The 17,102-nt window shown below is 44.6% G+C and overlaps 1 protein-coding gene across 1 annotated transcript; it reads left to right on the forward strand.

The window, feature by feature from the left end:
* The first annotated feature begins 2,123 nt into the window (after positions 1-2,123).
* On the forward strand, positions 2,124-16,866 carry LOC142741755 (mast cell protease 1A-like). The gene is made up of 5 exons (XM_075851092.1): positions 2,124-2,202; positions 8,944-9,088; positions 13,430-13,571; positions 15,245-15,496; positions 15,753-16,866. The coding sequence occupies exons 1-5, from the start codon at positions 2,133-2,135 to the stop codon at positions 15,903-15,905; spliced, it is 762 nt and encodes a 253-aa protein (XP_075707207.1). The 5' UTR covers positions 2,124-2,132; the 3' UTR covers positions 15,906-16,866.
* The last annotated feature ends 236 nt before the right edge of the window (positions 16,867-17,102 follow it).

The following is a 17,102-nucleotide window of genomic DNA, read 5'->3' on the forward strand; positions in this document are numbered from 1 at the left end:
GATCAGTGAAACGGGCCCTGCGCTAAATTATAATCTTAGATGTGATAGATTTGAGGTGGATCCTGCGTGTCACTGATCCTGTCAGTCCTGCTGACCTGACGGATACAGGATACAAAGCAGCTGTATCTCAAAAAGTAAAAATATTTTTTAATAAAACGGAATTACAAAGTTGCACCAAACACACATTTTTATAAAAAATAAATAAAAACAACGTGATTTTTGCGACGTTTTTTCCGTAGACAATGCAGGTTTCGTTTTTTATCGTTTTTATACACACCTTTTTTGCTATTTTACAATTTTTATTCATAAAGTTTGAAAATAATAGTAAACAAATAAGCTTTTTTACGTTTCAGCTATTTTTTTTGGTAATAACATAGTTTTACCCTAAAATAGACCTTTTATTTGTAATGGTCATTGTTTACCGTAAATTGTAATATATTACATGTCTATATTAGTGTAATTGGGTAATATATATATATATATATATATATATATATATATATATAATTATGATATTAAGTTTTTAAATGTGTACATAACCTTGTGGCACTATATACAAGGGGGAGCGCTGTGTGGCACTATATACAAGGGGGAGCGTTGTGTGCCACTATATACAAGGGGGAGCGCTGTGTGCCACTATATACAAGGGGGAGCGCTGTGTGGCACTATATACAAGGGGGAGCGCTGTGTGCCACTATATACAAGGGGGAGCGCTGTGTGCCACTATATACAAGGGGGAGCGCTGTGTGCCACTATATACAAGGGGGAGCGCTGTGTGCCACTATATACAAGGGGGGCTGTGTAGTGCTATCCACAGTGGTATGTGTGTGGCGCTCTTTATAGGGGGGGCTTTTTGGTGCTATTTACAAGAGGGGGAGGGCTGTGTGGCGCTCTCTACAGGGGGCTGTAAGGCACTATCTATATGGGGCTGTGTGTAACGCTCTCTACGGGGGGGATGTGTGATATATAGAGGGGGCTGTGTATGGCGATATCTATGGGGGTGTGTAATATCTACAGGGGCTGTGTGTGGCACTATGTACAGGGGGCTGTGTGTATGTGGTGTTTTACAGTGTGTGGTATTATTATATTCAGGCACGCAGTGTTTGGTGCTATTATATTTAGGGGCACAGTATGTGGCACCATGATAACTTTATTTTCGTTTATAGGTGTGGAAATGTTGGAAAAGTGAGGAGACGTCTGAGTGGCAAATTCTGCAGAAATGAGTCATGGCCGGGAGAAGTCGTCATGAGCGCTGGACCGGATGGAGAAGAAAAGAGGAAAAAAACTACTAGAATGTGAGACGTCGTCACCTGTGAGTCACTAGATTTATAGAGAATCTGTCACCTCTCCTGACATGTTTATTATAGGAATCCTTGTATTTCACAAAAAGTCTTTCTTTAGTCCAGGACTGATAGACAATTCCCCTTGTCAGGAGGTTGTGTCCCTGCACAGTGTGATACTCTCAGTATGTAGGGACACAGCCCTGTGACAAGGGAAACCGTAACACTGTTAATGCTTGCCCAAAAAAGTAGTGTCAAAAATAGTTGCAGGGCGGCGGTGAGGAAGGGGGGCCCAAGTTTGGGTAACAGCCCAGGGCCCATGGTCTACTTAATCCGCCACTGACTCTCAGTATGTCAACTCCATGGGACTTGAAGTTTCGGAGCTGCAAGCCACCATAGGGCCACGAAAGGGAACAGTCCTTGAATGACAAAAATGACCCTTTATTTCCTAGGAAGCACCTGAATATATTGGTCAACTATGCTGGATCTCTATGCTAATATGGAGATCAGCCTGGTGCCCCACTGATCTTGAGAAGCATGGGTAGGACGTATTGATGATGTAATTGCAATACATCTCCAGTACGGTTTTGATGTATGGGCAGGGGAAAGAACGGGAGAGAGTTGTATTATAAATAAAACTTACAAATAACTCATATTAAATATGTTATTATGTGATGAATGATACTCATGTATAATAATCTTTTCTTGTGCAAACTTATCCTCGATTTCCGTGACTACAAAACTATTGCCAATACACTATTAGGGTGTGACTACAGATATTATCAATGGTGACAAGATCATAAAGAGGAAATAGAAGCAGAGAGTTTGTAGAAGCCTTGAAAGCAGAGTGAGATGGAACACATTGAGGTCGTCCTTGTGATCTTTTTATCTTCTACCTTCTTCATATCAACCCCATGTGCAGGTCAGTTTTCCAGTATTCAGTAGAGTAAAGGACTAAAGCCCTTTTTGTCGTAATGCATTATTACCGTGTATAGCAAAATTAAGTAATTACATTGTCTTCCATATTAGGCTCTGTTCACATCCCATCAGAGTAATACTTCGGTGGTAAATGTCTGGAGTATTTCCGGACGTATGGCTCTGACGTATGCCACTGTATAGTAATGTTTTAAAAAAAAGTATACTGCTCAGTGTAAGTTTTTAGCGATGGCCCACTGTATAGGAAAGTGCCGTTTACTGCGTTTTCCTATACATTAAAAAAACAAGGTACGCCAATACATTCCACTCCAATGCAAGCTTAAAGGTGAATGGGGGCCCATGGAGCTATGGGCTACATTTGGCTTATTCGACCGGGAGGCTTTCCTGATGTATATGCCGAATGTGTTCCCATAACTTGATGTGAACAGAGACTTAACTGTATACATTTGTAACATCTTTATCATATTTGTTAAATTGCACACATTAAGGGGTTCTACAATTTTTACTAAAAAAAAAACAACACACATAAAATATCAGAGAATTTTTGCTGAAAATAAAAATAAAAATGTACTTGATTCAAAAAATATATATATCAGAGCATGTACAATGCTCTTACTGTAAAGGATCTGCCAGGCACTACGTCTGGGTATACTCCCAGGATTAATCAGTCGACACCTGAGGCCAGACCTCTGAGACTGACACCGGCTCCCACCAATCAGGGTGGCAGGCTCAGGAGTGGGAGAGCCTATCGCGGCCTGGTCAGTCGGAGTTAGCTCCGCCCCCTGTCCATTTATACCTGCCGTTTTCTCTTCCTCTTTGCTTGTTATTCTTCTTGGATTCCTGGCCCCACTGCTGCCTTGCTCCAGCCTGCTTCTGCCGTGCTTCTGCCTTGCTTCAGTTCCGTTTATCCTACTTCGCTCTGCCCCTGGCTTGCTTCCTGCTCCGTGCTCCCGGTTGTATACTCCACTACATCCTGATCCTGACTGGCTCATTCACCGCTCCGTTTCCTCGCGGCGTTCCGTGGGCTACTGCCCCTTCCCTTGCTTGTTCCCTGTTTGTATTCCCTTGCACTTAGACAGCGTAGGGACCGCCGCCAAGTTGTACCCCGTCGCCTAGGGCGGGTCGTTGCAAGTAGGCAGGGACAGGGCGGTGGGTAGATTAGGGCTCACTTGTTCCCTTCACCTCCTTCCTGCCATAACATAATAACAAGCCCATACCTAGTCTACCATTTCTTCTACGCTGACGCTATCATGGACCCCCTTGAGACCCTGACCCAGCAGATGCAGGGCCTCTCCATAACAGGTCCAGGCCCTGGCTCAGAGGGTCAACCAGTCTGACGCTGCCTTAGTAGTACCCCTCACCTCACCTCTAGAACCCGACCTCAAGTTACCTGACTGGTTCTCAGGGGACCGTAAGACTTTTCTCTACTTCCGGGAGAGTTGCAGACTTTATTTCCGCCTAAGACCTCACTCCTCAGGTTCCGAGAACCAGCGGGTGGGTATCATTATATCCCGACTCTAGGAAGGGCCCCAAGAGTGGGCCTTCTCCTTGGCTCCTGACGCCCCTGAACTTTCCTCCGTTGATCGTTTTTTCTCTGCCCTCGGACTCATTTACGACGAGACTGACAGGACTGCCTTAGCCGAGAGTCAGCTGGTGACCTTACGTCAGGGTAGGAGACCTGTTGAGGAATACTGTTCTGATTTTAGAAAGTGGTGCGTAGCTTCTCGGTGGAACGACCCGGCCCTGCCACTGGCAGTGCCTTCGTGGATTCTGGCTCATCTGCTAATATCATGTCTGTGGAATTTGCTATGTCTCTAAAAATTTATTTTATTGATTTACCTTATCCTATCCCGGTAGTGGGTATCGACTCCACTCCTCTTGCTAATGGTTATTTTACTCAGCATACTCCTGTTTTTGAACTCCTTGTTGGCTCCATGCATTTGGAGCAGTGCTCTGTACTGGTGATGCAGGGATTATCGTCCGATCTGGTATTAGGTCTTCCCTGGTTGCAGCTGCATAATCCCACGTTTGATTGGAATACTGGGGATCTCACCAAACGGGGTAGTGATTGCCTGATGTCATGTCTTTCGGTTAACTCTATTTCTCCCCGGGAGGAGGTAAACACGCTTCCTGAGTTTGTTCAGGACTTCGCTGATGTGTTTTCTAAGGAGGCCTCCGAGGTGTTGCCCCCTCATAGAGATTACGATTGCGCCATCGATTTGGTGCCTGGTGCCAAGCTTCCTAAGGGGAGGATATTTAATCTTTCATGTCCTGAACGTAAAGCTATGAGGGAGTATATCCAAGAATGCCTGGCCAAGGGTTTCATTCGCCCCTCGACTTCTCCTGTAGGTGCTGGCTTCTTCTTCGTGGGGAAGAAGGATGGTGGTCTTAGGCCGTGCATTGATTATCGGAACTTGAATAAGGTCACAGTAAGGAACCAGTATCCCATTCCTTTGATTCCGGATCTTTTTAATCAGGTTCAGGGGGCCCAATGGTTCTCTAAGTTCTATCTACGGGGGGCATATAACCTTATCCGCATCAAAGAGGGGGATGAGTGGAAAACTGCGTTCAACACGCCCGAAGGTCATTTCGAATACCTAGTCATGCCCTTTGGGTTGTGTAATGCCCCTGCCGTCTTCCAGAATTTTATTAATGAAATTCTGAGAGATTACCTGGGTAATTTTCTTGTAGTGTACCTTGATGACATACTGGTATTTTCCAAGGACTGGTCCTCCCACGTGGAGCATGTCAGGAAGGTCCTCCGGGAAAATAATCTGTTTGCGAAGACCGAAAAATGTGTGTTTGGGGTACAGGAGATACCATTTTTAGGTCAAATCCTCACTCCTCATGAATTCCGCATGGACCCTGCCAAGGTTCAGGCTGTGGCGGAATGGGTCCAACCTGCCTCCCTGAAGGCGCTACAGTGTTTTTTGGGGTTCGCTAACTATTACAGGAAATTTATTGCCAACTTCTCGGTCGTCGCTAAGCCTCTTACGGACCTCACTCGCAAGGGTGCTGATGTCCTCCATTGGCCCCCTGAGGCCGTCCAGGCTTTTGAGACCCTCAAGAAGTGCTTTATCTCGGCCCCCGTGCTAGTTCAGCCCAACGAAAGGGAGCCATTTATTGTGGAGGTTGACGCGTCCGAGGTGGGAGTGGGGGCCGTCTTGTCCCAGGGTACCAGCTCCCTCACCCATCTCCGCCCCTGTGCTTACTTCTCTAGGAAGTTTTCGCCCACGGAGAGTAACTATGATATTGGCAACCGCAAACTTTTAGCCATTAAATGGGCTTTTGAAGAGTGGCGTCACTTCCTGGAGGGGGCCAGACACCAGGTAACGGTCCTTACTGACCACAAGAATCTGGTTTTCCTAGAATCGGCCCGGAGGCTTAATCCTAGACAAGCTCGTTGGGCACTATTCTTTACCAGATTTAATTTCTTGGTTACCTATAGGGCTGGGTCCAAAAATATTAAGGCTGATGCACTGTCACATAGTTTCATGGCCAATCCTCCTTCTGAGAAGGATCCTGCTTGTATTTTACCCCCTGGTATAATTGTTTCTGCCACTGATTCTGATTTAGCCTCTGACATCGCGGCTGATCAAGGTTCAGCTCCCGGGAACCTCCCTGGGGACAAACTGTTTGTCCCCCTGCAATTCCGTCTAAGGGTACTCAGGGAAAACCATGACTCCGCACTATCTGGTCATCCTGGCATCTTGGGTACCAAACTCCTCATTACCAGAAACTATTGGTGGCCTGGGTTGCCTAAAGACGTTAGGGCTTACGTCGCCGCTTGTGAGGTCTGTGCTAGGTCCAAGACCCCTAGGTCCCGACCTGCGGGCTTACTACGTTCCTTGCCCATTCCCCAGAGACCTTGGACCCATACCTCCATGGATTTTATCACCGATTTGCCTCCATCTCAGGGCAAGTCGGTGGTGTGGGTGGTAGTAGACCGCTTCAGCAAGATGTGCCACTTTGTGCCCCTTAAGAAACTACCTAACGCCAAGACGTTAGCTTCCTTGTTTGTTAAACACATTCTGCGTCTCCATGGGGCCCCAGTCAATATAGTTTCTGACAGAGGGGTACAATTTGTTTCCTTATTTTGGAGAGCTTTTTGTAAAAAGTTGGAGATTGATCTGTCCTTCTCCTCCGCCTTCCATCCCGAAACTAATGGCCAAACGGAAAGGACTAAGCAATCCCTGGAACAATATTTAAGGTGTTTCATCTCTGACTGTCAATTTGATTGGGTCTCATTCCTTCCCCTCGCCGAATTTTCCCTGAATAACCGGGTCAGTAACTCGTCAGGGGTCTCCCCGTTTTTCTGTAATTTCGGGTTTAATCCAAGGTTCTCCTCCGTTTCCCCTGGTTGTTCCAATAATCCCGAGGTAGAGGACGTTCATCGGGAACTGTGCACAGTCTGGGCCCTGGTTCAGAAGAACCTAGAGGCGTCCCAGAGCGTACAAAAGATTCAGGCTGATTGTAGACGTTCTGCTAACCCCCGGTTTGTCGTCGGGGATCTGGTGTGGTTGTCGTCGAGGAACTTGCGCCTTAAGGTCCCGTCCAGGAAGTTTGCTCCCCGATTTATTGGACCTTATAAGGTCATTGAAGTCCTCAACCCTGTATCCTTCCGTCTGGAGCTGCCCCCATCCTTTCGCATACACAACGTCTTCCATGCCTCCCTCCTTAAACGCTGCTCCCCGTCCTGGTCCCCCTCGAGGAAACCTCCTGTTCCCGTTCTCACCCCTGAGGGGGTGGAATTCGAGGTGGCCAAGATTGTGGACAGTAGGATGATCCAGGGCTCCCTCCAGTACCTCGTCCATTGGAGAGGATACGGGCCGGAGGAGAGGACTTGGGTACCTGCTCGAGATGTTCACGCTGGGGTATTGATCAGGAGGTTCCACCTTCTCTTCCCCACTAAACCGGGTCCTCTTAGTAAGGGTCCGGTGGCCCCTCATAAAAGGGGGAGTACTGTAAAAGATCTGCCAGGCACTACGTCTGGGTATACTCCCAGGATTAATCAGTCGACACCTGAGGCCAGACCTCTGAGACTGACACCGGCTCCCACCAATCAGGGTGGCAGGCTCAGGAGTGGGAGAGCCTATCGCGGCCTGGTCAGTCGGAGTTAGCTCCGCCCCCTGTCCATTTATACCTGCCGTTTTCTCTTCCTCTTTGCTTGTTATTCTTCTTGGATTCCTGGCCCCACTGCTGCCTTGCTCCAGCCTGCTTCTGCCGTGCTTCTGCCTTGCTTCAGTTCCGTTTATCCTGCTTCGCTCTGCCCCTGGCTTGCTTCCTGCTCCGTGCTCCCGGTTGTATACTCCACTACATCCTGATCCTGACTGGCTCATTCACCGCTCCGTTTCCTCGCGGCGTTCCGTGGGCTACTGCCCCTTCCCTTGCTTGTTCCCTGTTTGTATTCCCTTGCACTTAGACAGCGTAGGGACCGCCGCCAAGTTGTACCCCGTCGCCTAGGGCGGGTCGTTGCAAGTAGGCAGGGACAGGGCGGTGGGTAGATTAGGGCTCACTTGTTCCCTTCACCTCCTTCCTGCCATAACACTTACTTTCTAATGCATGCTGTTAACGTTTCTCCCCTAAACGCTAAACGCTGATCTCCGGTACCACAGTTGGATAAGAAGAATTTTTTATTGACATATTTATTGTCTATGTGCAATATTATTAAAGGGGTTGTCCAGTTTACAAAGCTCCTTTTCATATAACCAATTAGGGAGTTAATAGAGGGGGTCCCCTGTTTAGTATCCTCATCTCTTGGCAAGAGTTGAGAGAGGTTACAAAGAGCATTTCTCACTCTGGAGGTCCCATCCTGCATTACTCAGACAACCCATTGATATGAATGTGAACTGGTGCTATTGGGAAATTTTGCAACAAATGTTATGCCTCTGATTTTTCGTATTTTACATGTCAGTCAACACAAGATTACTACAGAATTGAAAAAGTGTATAGGCCATCCAAATCTATAATAGATACAAAAGGGACTTTTCTTCTTTAACATGTTACAACTGTTCAATCATCTTCTAGTAAGATTGCATCCCCAGAAGCTATTCTCAAGGACTGTGACTACAGGGAAGCATTGTTTGCATGCGCTTGCTGCTGAATTGTTTGGCCATTCTACACTATATGAAAGGGTGCACTTAGGAGACTTAGTACCTGGAAACTTCCAAATCATTGTGAACAAGCCATAAAGTTAAATGATAAAATACTTTCTGTACATATGAAACACAGGGGGGATTAAATACATAACATGAACATGATTCATCACCTGGATCACTACAGATACTGGGTATTAGCAACTAAACCATTCTTAAGATCACCAGGAATATTCACAATCAGTAATTCAGTACATGCAGAACGCGCCAAAGTCTAATGGGGAGAATTTTCCAATCTCTGCTCTGGGCACCAACACATTTGGAAACCCTCCTTAAAAAGTCCTGTGTTTGCCCCTGCTATGTATGGGGCTTTTGATGACTCTGGTATCTACAAGGCTTTCTGTGGGTTTATATAATGTTAAAAATATTTTTAAAACCATAAAAATGTAAAAAAAAAATATTCTGTGGCCTGTTTGCTGTAAGGAAAAGATGTCAGATATTTCAGATATGTTTTTTTTTTTTACATTTTTTTAATTTTGTAGTTATCGCTGTAGACAAAAGAAGGTTTCTAATGTGTTGCTCTTACAGAATACAAAATTGTACTGTCCTAATAAATGTAATGTTTATTATAGAAAAGTTTCGTCATGAGATTATTGGAGGGGACGAAGCCGAACCACATTCAAGACCTTACATGACGTACTTGAAAATTGATGACTTTTTTTGTGGTGGTTCTCTTATTACCCCAGGCTGGGTCTTATCTGCTGCTCATTGTTATGGGTAAGTTCATGCAAAATAACCTTTTTTTCCCCTTTATATATATTGGGTTGTCCCATTTTTCAACAAACTATATACAGCAATAATAATATTAAATGAATATTCCCAGAACCGACATTTATCACTTACCCACTGGATAGGTGAGAAGTGTCCGCTGGGACCCGAATAGATCGCGAGAATGGTGTCCCAAGCCCCTCTCCTTCTCTCTGCACCCAGCACAGTAAAGAGCTTGAATGGAGCGGAGGTCGAGCATGTGCCCTCTCAATCCATTAAATGCCTATGGGGCTGACGGAAACAGTCGAGAGCTGTTCTCGGCTGTCCTTGTCAGTCCCATAGACTTTGAATGTAGCTGCTCCAAGCATGATCATCTGCCGTTCCATTCAAAGTTCTCCTCATTGTGGTTGTGGAGTGAGGAGGCCTGGGGGGCTCAGAACCTTTGTTTTAGGGATCAGTTGGGTTCCCAGCATTGGGGCACCCAACGATAAGACACTTATCACCTATACTGGGATAGGTGACAAATGTCGATTCTCGAAATACTCCATTTAAGTGGTATTCCCAGAATTGACAATTATCACCTATCACTCCCACCAATCGTGAGAACGTAGGTCACGAACCCCTGTTTCTCCTTACTGCTCGACCACACTGAGGAGGACATTGAATCGAGCAATGCTTCAGCATTCGCTCCGCCGATCCATTTAAAGTCTATGAGAGTGACCGAAACAGCCGAGTACCAAGTTCGTCTTTTTCCATAAGTCCCATAGACATTTAATTTGAGGCGGGCTCATGCTCAACCACCGCTCCATTCAAGCTCCTCCTCTCTGTGGATGGTGCAGTTAGGAGGAACATTGGGTTCGGGTCCCTCCTCCCCATGATCAGTTGTGTTCTCAGTGGTAGGGCTCCCAGTACATGGGTGTTTTTGGGCAAAATACTTTACATTTCTTACTGGCCTGGTGGCTACCCTATTTATATAACCAGGGGCGTAGCTAAAGGCTCATGCACCCCGATGCAAAAGTTCTTATTGGGCCCCCCTCCCCCCGCAAACTTCTCATGGCCGACGGTCCGCAGCTTTCAGCTGCATTGCTGGGTCTCCTAAGTGACCTAACAATGCAGCACTAGCAGCCAGGGGCGTCACTAAGGGCCCAGCAGACAGTATCACACATGATTGAATTAGATACAGCGGCTCAGCAGACAGTATCACACATGATTGGATTAGATATAGAGCCCAGCAGACAGTATCACACATGATAGGATTCGATACAGTGGCTCAGCAGACAGTATCACACATGATAGGATTAGATACAGTGGCTCAGCAGACAGTATCACACATGATAGGATAAGATACAGTGGCTCAGCAGACAGTATCACACATGATAGGATTAGATACAGTGGCTCAGAAGGCAGTATCACACATGATAGGATTAGATACAGCGGCTCAGCAGACAGTATCACACATGATTGGATTAGATATAGGGCCCAGCAGACAGTATCACACATGATCGGATTAGATACAGGACTCAGCTCGCTGACATTGCGGCTCCAGCGCTGGACCCAGGAAAGGTAAGAATAATAATTTTGCTTCTTTATGTGTTACTGATTATTTTTGTGTGTTTGTGGTTTTTTTACAGGTTCGGTTGTTGGACTTCGGATACGAGGACTTCAATGACGGCGTTTTTTTATTCTCAATAAAATGGTGAATGGGGGTTGTGTTTTTTTATTTCAATAAAATATTTTTTCTATGTGCTTGTATCTTTTTAAACTTTATTATCACTGCTTTAGTAATGGCCGCCGGCTGATTGAGAACCTCCATTACTAAGGCGGGGCTTAATGTTAGCAGGTGCAGAGGCCAACACTAACCCCCATTATTACCCCGGTACCCACCACCACCAGGGGTACTGGGAAGAGCCGGGAATGAACCAGTACCCGACCATCTGTAGTGACGGGTAGGCACCGGGGCGGCCGCAGGCTGGTAGTATTAGGCTGGGGAAGGCCAAAAACAGTGGCACCTACCACCCTGGTAATGCTGCCTGCTGCTGCTGTGTTGTATCTGGCTGGTTATGAAAATTGGGGGGGGACCCGACATCGTTCTTTCCAATTATTTTTTATTATTTTTTTTTTAAATGACGTGGGTTCCCCCGCATTTTTCATAACCAGCCAGATACAATAAAGCAGCAGCAGCCTAGCATTACCAGGGTGGGAAGGGCCACTGTTTTTGGCCTTTCCCCTCCTGATAATACCAGCCTGCGGCCACCCCAGTGGCTGACCATCACTACAGATGGTCAAGTACTGGATGGTACCCGGCTCTTCCCAGCACCCCTGGTGGTGGTGGGTACCGGGGTAATAAAGGGGGTTAGTGTTGGCCTCTGCACCGGCTAACACTAAGCCCCACCTTAGCAATGGATGCTGTCAATCAGCCAGCGGCTATTACTAAGGCGGTAGTAATATAGTTTTAAAAAAAAACACAAAGATATAGAAAAAATAATTTATTGCAATAAAAAAAAAACACTCATTAACCATTTTATTGATAATAAAAAAAAAGCCGTCATCGAAGTACTCCTGGAATCCGACGTAGTCCAACGACCAAACCTGTAAGAAAACACACAAAAAAACCTGTTAGTAACACATGTGTTAGGCTTAGATACAGCGCCCATGTGGGATACTGTCTGTGGGACCCTGTATCTAAGCCTACCACAAGGTAGGCTTAGATACAGGGTCCAGCAGACAGTAATCTTATACAGTATAAGATTACTGTGTGCTGGGGCCCTGTATCTAAGCCTACAGTGTGGTAGGCTTATATACAGGGCCCATCAGACAGGATCACACATGGGCCATGTATCTAAGCCTACCATGTGATTGGCTTAGATACAGGGCCCAGCAGACAGGATCACACAATCTGTGATCCTGTCTAATGGGCTCTCTAAGCCTGCTACATCGTAGGCTTAAAGGGGTTGTGCAGTCCCTAAACATTGATGGCCTATCCTCAGGATAGGCCATCAATAGCTGATGTGTCGGGGTCTCCCGGGACCCACCAATCAGCTGTTTTGAAGGGGCCGCAGCACTCGTACGAGAGCTGCTTCCCGTTAATTTCACTACTCGCTCACACTGTGAATCGCCGACACGGATTCACAGTGTGACCGGAATGAAGGGGAAGCAGCTCTCGTACGAGTGCTGCAGCCCCCTCAAAACAGCTGATTGGCGGGTCCCGGGAGTCCTCTCGATGTTGTGCGCGGCGCATAGCGCTGTGACGTCATGCGCTGCGCACAGCGCTTGACGTTAGGACCTCCGCTGCGATCCGGAACCAGGAAGGTAAGTACAGTCTGTTACTATAGTAACAGGGGCCCGCGGCCCGAGTTACTATAGTAACTTTTTATTGATGTGGTGCGGGGGGCTGTGGGCCCCCCTGGCTCAGGGGCCCGGTCGCAATTGTGACCGCTGCGACCCCTATAGCTACGCCAGTGTATATAACATTTAAAGTGTTATTTTTTGTATCTATAACAATAAGTATGGACATTTTAAATACATTAACACTGGGCAGGCTGTAGAGAAAGCAGTAATTGTCCTGCCTAAATGAGACAACCACTCATCTATACAAAGTTAGATAGGTTTAAATTAAAAACTTTTTAAGGAGGGTGTCCCATGAAGACTAACCTTTTTCAAATCAAAGCTAGCCCAATGATTTGCTGTAGCCTTCAGAAGTAGCTGCTAGCCATACAATTCCCCTGCAGCAGCCGCTCACTTGTCGGCCTTTTTCAATGAATAGGCGACCATGTAATATATGTTTGGGCCTTGTCTGACCTAATTGTCTGCCTGTCTTGATGAGACATCCTGCTTAGAAAATAGAGTTCTTACAAAGTGCGCAAAAACAGAAAAGTTTCACCAAAAAGGTGTGCAACACTAAAGAGGTACTTCTTGATTTTATGTGCTTGAATGTTATGATTATTCCTAATAAAGTTGTGTCTAACCACTAGGTTCTAATTCTCTAAATGACCATATATTAATAACCTAATATCTTAATTGAAATAAGTTCATTAGTAGTAAACTAGCAGTGTTAAATGTGCCAATTGTACTGGATGCATGCTGGGTGTCCTCCAATAAAGCAAATGTATATATAATTGTAAAAAGTTTTCAGTCCGTTTTGTCGTTAGTATAATCAGCTCGAATAACTTTTCATTTTTTGCTTCATATAGGATAGGCATATGATCATTTTTGAAATTTTAGGTTTATAGCTTCAAAGTATTTCCAGTATATATCCACTGAAACATGGGATTTTCCAGTGATTTTTCTGATTTAGACCAGCAAACAAGATATACAACATTATATGATCCCAAGCAAATGATGTCTTTACAGGGACATTGTTGTCATCCTTGGGGCTCATGATGTGACTCAGCCAGAGGAAACACAGCAGATTCTCGGGGTTGAGAGCTATCACCTGCATCCAGAATACGATTATGAAACATCCTTGCCTTTTAATGATGTCTTGTTGTTGAAGGTAAGATTAATGAGTTCATACAGTCAAAAATATACACAAGAAATTAGAGTATATACTAACAGCAGACTGGCAGTAAGCAAAATGTGTCTCATAGAAAAAAGCAGAACATGGATGCCCCAACTGGCAGATCGTCCTGCTGTCTTCTTGTAGGCTGTGTAAATCTTTACAGAGTTTCTTCTCTGTCTTCTTAGTTACTGTTCAGAGCACCTTGCACTCGGATTACGTTACTTACATATTTAAGGTGCACATCCAGTACATAATACACATAGAAAACATGTATTGCAATTTTTGACTCGTTATCTCTTCTCTCAAATGAAGCCAAGAGAAATTGATGGGAAGCGTAGTTCATTCTAGCTATTGGTAACATAATAACATACAAAGTAACATCCAGTTCGGCCTATTCTCCCGCAAGGTTGATTCAGTTAAAGGCAAATATCCCCATGAGGTAAAATTCCCTCCTGACTCCAAATATGGCAAATATATCAAAGTAAATCCTTAGATCAGCAACCCATCATCAGTAATCTAGTAAACTTGACTTGTAATATTCTTACACTCAAGAACGGCATCCAGTCCTCTCTTGAACTCTTTCAGTGAATTCACCATAACTTCCTCTAGAAATGAGGTCCATAGTCTCACTGCTCTTACAGTAAAGAATCCCCTTCTATGTTTGTGTAAAAACCTTCTTAAATGTAGTGGATTCCTCCTTGTGATCGTTACAGTCCAGGATATAAATAGATCCTGAGAAAGATCTCCGTATGAAATTTGATCTATTTATACATTTGTAATAGAACACTGTCCTCCTTTGTGTCACTTACTTTACACAATTTGGTATCATCTGCAAAAATGGATATTATACTGTGCAATCCCTCTATAAGGTTATTCATAAACCTCTTATATAGTATAGGGCCAAATACTGACCCCTGTGTTACCAAACTAGTAACAGTGACTCAATCGTGAATCGTTAATAACCTATCGCTGTTTTCTATTACTGAGCCAGTTACTTACCCACTTACACATATTTTCCCCCAGTCCCAGCATTCCCATTTTATGTACCAACTTTTTATGTGGCACAGTATCAAATGCGTTGAAAAAAAATCAAGATCTATGACATCCTATGACTCACCCGAGTCCAGTCTAGAACATACCTCCTTATGGAAGCTGATCAGATTAGTTTTAAAGGATTGATCCCTCATGAACCCATGCTGATACGGAGTTATACCTTTATTCTCATTGAGATACTTCAGGATAGCATCTCTTAGAAAACCTTCAAACATTTTATCCACAAAAGTGGTTAAAAGGGTTCTCCGTGCATTTTATATTGATGGGCTGTCCTAAGTATAGGCCATCAATATCAGATCGTGGGGGTCTGAATCCCTGCACCCCCACCAATCAGCTTACATTTTTACCAGGCAAAGTGCCGCACACATCTGTCACTTGAATGGGACCGGAACTACAATCTAAGGCACAGCTTCTACGAATGTGTTCGTCGCTGTGCCTAGTAAGCTATGAAGGGGCTGCTTTATTTCCAAAAGTCAGCTTTAAAGTGTACAAGGATATGCAACTACAATTACCAATGTACTAAAAGGTAACGCTTTCATCTTCCTGAATTGTACGTATAAGCTTATAACCCAGGACATTTGTTTTAATGCCCTTTATATTTTTGCTCCTACTAGCTTTCATCCCGGGCTGAGATAAATGAATATGTAGAGACAATTCCACTTCCTACCAGCACCAGTGACCTTCCAAAAGATACGCCCTGCAGTGTTGCAGGCTGGGGACTTATTGACCAGACACATGCCACAAATAAATTATTTGAGACTAATGTAACTATTACGAGCCGCAGGTTGTGCCGCCGTTACTACCCTGGACTCAGTGATGGGATGATCTGTGCAGGGAGTCACAACAGAATCACAGACTCCAGCCAGGTAAAGTACTATGCAAACTGATAGGCCACTTTAAGGTCGCACAGGCGCTATGTATTTTATGCCAAGAACTGGATCAGATCCCATCAGCAGGGAAACATTTCCTAAACAATACCAAGTTTTCTTGCTTTGTTCTGATAAGATCAGATCCCATTCTATGCACAAAACTTCAGCATTCCTGCTATTGTCGGTACAATGGGGATACACTGCTGACTCCTCAAAAAGTTAACTGTATTTTTGTTTCCTCTTGTGTTTATAGGGAGACTCAGGTGGACCCCTTGTGTGTAATGGGGCTTTAGAAGGCATCGTGTCATTCGGATACCATCACCCTCCTGGTGTCTATGCAAGAGTTGGGAAATACTTGGAATGGATCAAACAAACCATTTCCCAATATGACACCATAGATATCTAATACTCGCACATTTATGTTATGAGAGGGCACTGTTATCAAACCTCATGTTCGTCTAGCCTATTATATAGTTATTACTTTTACAGTGAAATTTGCATATGCAATAATGTATAAAAGTTAAATGTATAAATTGTTACGTGCCTTTACCTTTTGGTTCTTAAAGTCATTATAAAAACTAAGCAACATTTAGTATGACATATTCTGGGGATACTTGGCTATCTCCTGCAGCTTCCAAAAAAAGAAATATTCAGGTATTAGTTCCGAAATGACTTTTACATGTTTATTGAAATCTGATTTTAACCTATTGCCAAGGTGCTGATCTACAAGTAGATTTATTGCTCCACCTCCATTGACACATTTGCTAAATCGTTGTTGAGTTGACGTTAATAAATATGTGTATAGAAATTAGAGGTGAATTTACAATAGATGTTCACAGATTAAGGCCTCATGCACACGACCGTAGCCGTGTGCACAGCCGTGATTTTCTGGTCGGCCGGCTGCGGACTGTCAGCCGCGAGCCGCCCGCAAATCACGGGCAATGCACAGGGCCGCGGCCATTATTTTCAATGAGCCCGGACCGCAGCACATGGCCGTAATAAGACAGGTCCGTTCTTTCTGCGGTGCGGGCTCCCGGGCCATGCACGGACCGTAAAAACTACGGTCGTGTGCATGGCCCCATAGAAATGAATGGGGCCGCAATTCTCCCGTGGATTTTCAGGGGAATTGCGGCCGCGAAAACACGTTCGTGTGAATGGGGCCTTAATTCAATCCCAAAGTCTTATAATGAACCCATTTTGCAGTAATCTTTGTGTCAGTGGTAACTGTTTCTGACTGATGGAACAGAATCACCTGACAGATAATTCTCTGTACCTGTATAATCGATTCAATTGTAGATTCACTTTTAACTTACCATTAAAAGCAATTAATATATTTCTATTAGAAAATATAATTTGTTTCGGTAACTGCCCTATCTGTCTGTGGTGAGCTACTGCACAGTTTATTATGTGATCTAATGTATGATAATAAATAGTAAAAGACAAAACCCAACTATATGATTATACAGTTCTAAGCGGCAAAGGATTTATACACAAAGTAAGGCCTCATACGCATGGTACTGCTTCATACCATGGAAGACAGAGCATGCACTGTGTCTAGAATTATACAGTTTATGTCCAGCATACAGCATGGGGTTTAATGCTG

The sequence above is a fragment of the Rhinoderma darwinii genome, chromosome 1, assembly GCF_050947455.1.
Source record: "Rhinoderma darwinii isolate aRhiDar2 chromosome 1, aRhiDar2.hap1, whole genome shotgun sequence".
Taxonomy (NCBI): Eukaryota; Metazoa; Chordata; class Amphibia; order Anura; family Rhinodermatidae; genus Rhinoderma; species Rhinoderma darwinii.

What these genes read in the sequence shown, in the direction of transcription:
- LOC142741755 (XM_075851092.1), top strand. Translation starts at nt 2,133, where the DNA reads ATGGAACACATTGAGGTCGTCCTTGTGATCTTTTTATCTTCTACCTTC. An exon ending in TCTGCTGCTCATTGTTATGG is followed by an intron (nt 9,089 to 13,429) that starts GTAAGTTCATGC and finishes ATGTCTTTACAG; the next exon opens with GGACATTGTTGTCATCCTTG. An exon ending in GAATCACAGACTCCAGCCAG is followed by an intron (nt 15,497 to 15,752) that starts GTAAAGTACTAT and finishes TTGTGTTTATAG; the next exon opens with GGAGACTCAGGTGGACCCCT.